At 33.4% G+C, this 7,767-nt stretch overlaps 2 protein-coding genes across 2 annotated transcripts; both read right to left on the bottom strand.

Moving 5' to 3' along the window:
- Positions 1-3,984: 3,984 nt before the first annotated feature.
- Positions 3,985-4,921, bottom strand: LOC130049787 (uncharacterized). The gene is made up of 3 exons (XM_056147797.1): positions 4,505-4,921; positions 4,193-4,294; positions 3,985-4,110 (listed from the first exon to the last, which is right to left on the bottom strand). The coding sequence occupies exons 1-3, from the start codon at positions 4,919-4,921 to the stop codon at positions 3,985-3,987; spliced, it is 645 nt and encodes a 214-aa protein (XP_056003772.1).
- Positions 4,922-5,440: 519 nt separating this feature from the next.
- On the bottom strand, positions 5,441-6,204 carry LOC130049786 (uncharacterized). The gene is made up of 2 exons (XM_056147796.1): positions 6,018-6,204; positions 5,441-5,580 (listed from the first exon to the last, which is right to left on the bottom strand). Exons 1-2 carry the CDS (start codon positions 6,202-6,204, stop codon positions 5,441-5,443), a joined length of 327 nt encoding a protein of 108 aa, XP_056003771.1.
- Positions 6,205-7,767: the final 1,563 nt, after the last annotated feature.

The raw sequence follows: 7,767 nt of genomic DNA, 5'->3' as shown, positions 1-7,767 counted from the left end.
ATGCTGCTCTGGCAAAAATACAAACTCTTATAAGTAGGAAACACGGCGAACTAATGGAGAGAAATCGAAATTTCCAGGATTTATTGTTTTCAGACAAACTTTTACAGCACTGGGGGGGGGGGGGGGGGGGGTATTATGGATAGTCAATGTTTTTGTACATAAAGACACTTAATTTGCATCATTTACCTTATTCAAATATACCATGTTTCATATGTATTACATGTTGTAATATATCAACTCTGTATTGGTAAACGATCTTTTATACTACATTTTAGCTTTTGTATATCTTTTGAACTTGACATACATTGTACAACTGATTCTGTCAAAGGATAACGTCATAATTGTATATATGGCTTCTTTTCATAAATCATTTTAAAGCCATAGTTGAGAAGTCATTGGACCTGTAGATGGTTGCATTGCTCATTCTGTTCTTTCTTTACAACTTTCAATGTATTGAAATGATTAAAAAAAATAATGATGTACTACTTGAAAAACAATCTGACTAAAGTACAGACTTGTATCATTATATAGAGGATCTGATAACTCCGCATAAGAGCTCATGTTCTGGTGAACATTACATTGGGCAATGCAATCATAGCTTCATATTGCTTGTCTAGTATTTCGGAAGTCATTCCATTTTCATACATATGAGATGGTATCCGATGAGTTCCGATTAGCAAGTAAACACAATTGAAAATTTCGTCGATAAGTGCCACACCGAGGAAACATGTATTTTGTCGGATGCGTATATCTTCTGTGGGGTTTGTTTTCAACAAATTGAGAAAGCAAGTGACTGTAGTGAAAAAATCCAAAAGTTTCGCGAAAGTCAACTGTGTTTAAATGAAGAAAAGTGAGGGGTATCAGGAAACTGGGGTGGGGGGGTGGGGGTGGTGGTGACAAATTTGGATGAAAAAGGCCTTGGAGGGGTTTGCAAAAAATGTTATCGACAGGTTGAATCTGTTATAAAAATTGAAGCCAAAAATGCAATCGTTAAAGAACGTTTTCGTGAAATGTTACAACTGCCGTCTCCCCGAAGAAGATCAATACCGAAAAGAATGCTCAGGGGCCCGGGTACACATGTGCCCTCTACGAAGACGAAATATTTCGATGTATCTGTTGTGAAGCTAGTACACCTGACGCCCTTTAAAGATCTGGTGAATACAAGAACGGATTCAACGAAAGCAGGGGTAAGTTATCTAATCATATTGCTGTAATATCAATATGTATATGTAAATGTGATAAACATTTACAAATTGAAAATAAAAATCGCTAGGCCTTGAAAGAAGTGTTACTGTCATCACACTCTCGGGTACAATCCAAGACTATTTACAATTAAAATTAAATCCTTAGATATGGTAATTAATATCACATGTAGTGATTAGCAGATCAAAGGAAAATTTAGGAATCCAATACAACCCAGTCTTAGGGTGACTGTCAAGTGTCTGTATGTCAGCATACCATTAAATATATAATCAAATATTTAAAAAATATCTTAAATCATTTTTATTTGACAGCTGTCTATGCCTGGATATACTGCATGTATTCCTATTGCACCACAGGAAAAGCAAGATGGTATGTATAAAAATATGTGAATAATATTTGATAGAATTAAGGATTTAAACAGAACTTTCAATAATAAAGGTTTGTCATGAAAAGTAAAGAAAACATCTTACAGTCTGTCCACCTGGCAGTCGTTGTTTGAAAACAATTAACTTCTGTGACATGAAAAGTGTCAAGACTGAAAGTGCATGCTTTCATTATATATACCAGCTGTTGTACTTGACTTGTTTAGGAATATACTTTGTTTCGCATTGTGTATCAATGCTTATTTATCAACATTAACTATATAAGAAGCATTTTATAGGTACTATATCAGGCCAGTCAGAAATTTAAGTAATTACAGGATATTATGAAATATGTGACAACATGGCAGTGTGTTACATGTGTCTTTGAAAGTTATCTGAATCTCAATGTACTTCAACAATTCGCACATTTTTATACACAGCACCTGCGTTATCATACAAAGCATCTTGAGAACCCCAATCAGGATGTGACCAGAGAAGGAGTTACAGGGTCATATTTTGAAATGTTGTCCTACTAAACATAGCATTGTAATTTATTTTAAACACAGTTTTGGAAACAAAAGGTTATGTCACAATACAGCATAATGCCACACAATGATTATTTCATTTGAAAACTATTTCTGAATCCATTCTTGGTCCAATTATTATGCAATCTAAAGCATATGATAAATAACATGTAGACATAAATTATGTTCTTTTTTTTTTAAGTTTTACCAACAATTCCGGAAATATGACAACTGAAACTTTAATATCAGCTTAGAGCACTTCATTTCCTTATATTAGCCTTTGTCAGAATGGAGTTAAATCAATGAATGCGGTGTTCCTACAGTCATATAATGTGTATGGCTGTTCAGGAAAACAAAATCAAGTCATTGAAAGCAGAAACTGCAGATAATTGTATTTTAATGGTGTAACAATTGACTTAAGATGATTTTATGAGAAATATGTAGAAAAGTGATTGTTTTCAATGAAATATAGAACTTGACTTATTCTTAGCACTACACTGTAGATGTACAATGTCAACAGTTGTATAATGAATGGACAAGAGATGATTGATTTCATGACAGTGGAATGTAAGTAGTTTATAACATTACCTGTAATAACACATCATTTTCGTTGGATCTAACATATACAAATTTCGGAATGAAATGAAAGTGCAAAAATTCATATATACAACTACTGGATAAGGTGCATCAACAAATAAAAAAGGATCGAAGCGATATTTAGATTTTGAGACAAATAGAGACCAAAGCGACATTCAACCCACACCTTTACATGGGTCGATTGAGGTTAACTTGTAAATTGAAAGTGTAGCGAACGTTTTTACTGATCAGTTCATTACTAGATGCTAATGTTATACTTATTCACTAACATAGTATTTTATTGACCATGGTTCATTTTAGCTCACCTTAGCTGAAAGCTTAAGTGGGCTATTCTGATCACTCTTGTCCGGTGTCCATCTGTCTGTCCAAAAACCTTTAACATGTTTAACATGTTTGACTTCTTCTCCAGACCCATGAAGCCAATTTCATTCAAAATTGGCAAAAAAAATTGGCACAACTCACTCTTGGGTAAAGGGAATTAAACCTTGTTCACGGGAATGTTCTCTTCAAAGGGAAGATAATCGATGGCTTTTACTAACATAAACGACGCAAGTTCAAGTGCAGAGAACTAGTCCACAAAAGGAATCCATTTGCAGACAATTATTTGGTGAACATGACATACAGACATAAACATTTACTTCCATTCCGTCGGGTAAGGAATAAACAACTACAATCATGCGATTGTTTATCTACATGGTACACGAGACATAAAAATCTAATTCAATATTATGGAGGATTATTGCCAAGACTTGTCCAGTTTACATGCAAACATATACTATGTACAGTAATTAAATTTTCAAATGGAATAAACCTGGATTTATTCAATAACATCGTTGATAACTTACAATATTTGAAGATCCAACTTGATGTTGGCCATTTTTTTTTTATTTATCAACTTTTGATTATTCAATGGTGTTGGTCTTCGTCTGTCGTCGTGCGTCATTCATTAACAATTTTACATTTTAACTACTTCCTGAAAACTACAATGCCAAATTGTTATCATTTTTGCCTCAAACTGGACCAACCCGAAGAAAACAAGTCACAGAAAAAAATATGTTGTTTACTGTTTGTTCACAAATCCCAACATTTTTCTGTAATTTATATATGCTTCTATTTATTCTGGTACACATAATTATAATTAGTATCATTAAGAAGAAAACAGAACACTGTGTTTTAAACTGATAAAACAGTTTTGTATCAGATTATTTGTAGATGAAATGTTGCATTGCTATGAAACTGTAAACAATATATCCTTTACCTAAAAACAAACACTAACAAGTTTTGTGTCAATTTGAACCTTAAGTTGATTTAATCTCATCAAGATCCTCATCAGATTCAGACTCATATGATACAGTATCACTGTCACTGCTTGAGGTTTCCATTACATGTACATCATCTAAAGACAGATTTGTCATATACTTTTTCTAAAATTGTCGAAGAATATGAATTACAGGAACACCCTGTATCACAACTGCCACAACAAGTATGTATTCTGGTACTTTGTACCAGCTTTAACTCGCTCTCCGAAAGAAATGGCTTAAGCAGTTGCAATATTCGGCAATCAGTTGAAGTGAGGAAGTCTTTTACGTCCTGGTCAACATTCCGTAGCTGTTGATCATAATACATCAAAATGGCAAATTATTGTTCTACATCGCTTCCCACTGGACAAAGTATATCAAACACCTAGGAGGTCCATATATTATAACATTGTGACATGCATAGACATTTACACCCATTCCCAGTGCACTGATAGCAACAGTAATGCGCAAAACACTGCCCTTAGTCAATGTTTCAAGGGTTTTCTTTTTTTTAATTTACTGTTGTTTCAGAATGAAACATCTCTACCATGTTTTCAATGTTAGTAACATCTGATAGTTCAGACACTATGAAGTTGTACACACACCCAACATCTCTTATTGAGATGCAATAAAATAATGTCCGCGGGAACTCCTTTTTTAAATCACGAATTGAGTCCAAAATCCACAACAAAGATCTTTCAATGTTCGGGTCCACTTTCTTCACAATGTACTTGATGTTTTCTTTATTTCGGGAAACTGTAATGTTCGTGTAGTCCTTCAGTCCCAAAACTTCTATCACTCTCTTTTTAATTGTCTTTGTGCAAGTCATGTTTAGTCCAAATAATGATGCCTCGGGAAAGTACGATCGGATCTCTCCAACAAGCCGGAACCACTTTCGGAACACTTTATCCTCCTTATCTGCTTCTAAACCACCCATAAATTTGATAATAAAGGTTATGAATAAAAACTTAAATTAAAACCATTTAAACGAGTTTTAAAAAATGTAACTACCAATATTCCTTCCACTTCTTTGAGAAAATGGGTTAAAGTACACCAAGTAACAGTTCTTAATGCTGTTCGATTTTTTTTTACATGTTCTAGATTCAAGACATCCGAGTATGTCTATAAAAATCAAACAAAATGTGAGAGTTTAGATATTTATAATTTAGGGGATTTACAATGCTGATTGTTGGTTGGGTAATATGATTACATATTTTGCATAAAGACCTAAAACACCTATGGAGCAAAATATTGTGTCAATGATGTGCTAACAACTTGTTTGTCAATAGATGTGAAAACAAAAAAGATAAATAATACCAATATATTGATGGAAAAAATAGGACTGACAGTATACAATATCTCATTTGAGTTATTAACTCATAGGTTGTTTAAAAAAGCTGTCATAAATGTAAAATACATGAATAGGAAGACATTATCATCTTAGAACTGTGTGGAATTAATCTACTACGATGTCGGTTACATTAAGTCTTTGTATTGTTGATATCCATTGGCCGTCTCCAACTAATGACTCGGGAGATGCATGGATGATGACTACTTTTCCTGCCTCTATCAATTCATCGGTCTCCTTGCCTGTGCCTGGAGCATTCAAGAGTGAATGTGCTTATAAATTCTTACATTTCCAACACAATATTTAAAGAATAAAATGATAACTATAAATGAACCAGTTCAACAGTGAACTTGGAATCAAATTTTGGCGGCGCAGTACAACATATAGCGTATAACACATTTCAAGCAATAATTTCTTATCTGTTGTTAACGGTCTACTGCTTGTCAGAAGAATATATATGTATGATGCCTATCCATCATTATTTAGATGATCCTCAGTGAACTTCGATTTAAGACCGACCATGCGATCCAATTTCAGTTAAATTATATAAGTAAAAACGAATAAATATATGCATGCCTTTAAAAAGCAGCAGTTACTAATCCTATGGAAGTTAATTTTCTGACTTGGTCTTACATAAGAGACACCAAAGGACAGCAGACAATTACTTTCCCGAAGCTATCATCACGGAGTAAAGCTCTCTTCACTGGTAAATACGCTTGAAATGGGAGCGATTTCCCAAAATCTGTTGGTAACACGGCGACACAGTCCTTTTTCTCAAACATGCAGTCCAAAATCATCCGCTGTTCATCCTTGAAACACTTAACACCAACTTGTTTCAAAACTTCTTCCACTACTTGTTCAATATCTGCCATTTTTGTATATACGCCACGCTTCATTTGAAACGCGTTATCTGATTGGATCAAATTATGATGCAATATGCAAATACAAAGTTCACCAGAACATGACCTCTTAAGGGGAGTTATCAGATCCTATATATATATATATATATATATATATATATAATAATATAGGTCTGTACTTGAGTCAAATTGCTTGACAAATGTATTGAACACCTTTGTTGCACACATCTGAATGTGCAATTAATTAGATCAACGTTTTTATTTGCATTGCTTAATAAAATCCATTTAACACTTTTAATACTTAGTTACATCACTTTAATTAAGAATTGAAGAGCACTTAAGAGTTGTCCGTGATCAATATCAATGGATTTGGATTTGAGGCAAAATTACATTCATTCACCGAATCACCATTTAATTACATTGCTTGTATAAGTCATTAAATATTCCTCAGTGGGCTTACTTATTGCAACAGTGTTTTGGAATGTAAACTTACACATAAAAAGATTGTGCAAAAAAATGAACAAAATACATTATTAATTAAACAATAGCGTAACTGGTAAATATATCTGTGTAGTTCTTATCATTTGACGCGAAAACAAAATTTTAAAAAATGTTGCATAGCATGAACTCCTAAGATTAGCACATTTGTATTATGAGGTACGACGAAACTGTAATGGTGCACTGTGTTTTGGAGCATACTGTTGTCTCGAGAAATTTTACAAGATTCCATTCACTGGGGGCAGGACTACACGCCCCAGACTTAAATCACACCTATATTCATTTCTCTTTGGGACCTTTTACTTTAATACCAAATATTTATCTAGTGATACGACGTATTACCATTGAGTTCACTGTACATAGTTGTTTTTTAACGTCACCATCATCACAATAATTTTTAACATTCAGTGATTTTTCTACATTTTTACATGGGCCCTATGGCTTCCGAAATTGGGAAAAATTGTCGAAATTTATATATAAAAAAAATTGTATAGTCCAAACATCAACAATTGTGTCCACCTTGTAAAACACAGTTAATTAAATCATCGCACGTACTTATTTATGAAGCTGTACGACATGTCGGGCATTATTTAATCTATTTTAGCAAAAAATATTTGAATTTAAATTAGTGTTTACAAACCAATGTCATTCGACCATTTCAAATAACAGTCACTTGTTCAGTTCAGACGTTCAGATCATCAGTTGACTTATTTCTAGAATACGTGTGTACCTACTATATCTATCATTCAAATAATCTCCTTTCTCTTTTACTTGCACATGCTTTCAGGCATGTGATTATAAGGGACAGCTAATAACTTGGAACATTAATTAATATGCTTTAAAGTCATTCTGCACAAAGATAGTACACGAACATCAGATCATACAGCTTTAATATGGCGAAAAGGGTAAAGCCCATCACATCCCTTCCCCTTATAGTGCTAGTAACACACATGATATGTATTTATACATGTACAAAAAAACCTTCATTTGGGGTTATTCAAAATATTTGGAAAGATTAGGATAAGCAAATAATAAAAATACGAGTAAAATGTAATTACTAAAACAGTAAACCGACAT

Source organism: Ostrea edulis, chromosome 8 (assembly GCF_947568905.1).
Source record: "Ostrea edulis chromosome 8, xbOstEdul1.1, whole genome shotgun sequence".
Classification (NCBI taxonomy): Eukaryota; Metazoa; Mollusca; class Bivalvia; order Ostreida; family Ostreidae; genus Ostrea; species Ostrea edulis.
Note: the sequence above shows the minus strand (reverse complement) of the source record. Positions and strands in the feature narration are given on the sequence as shown.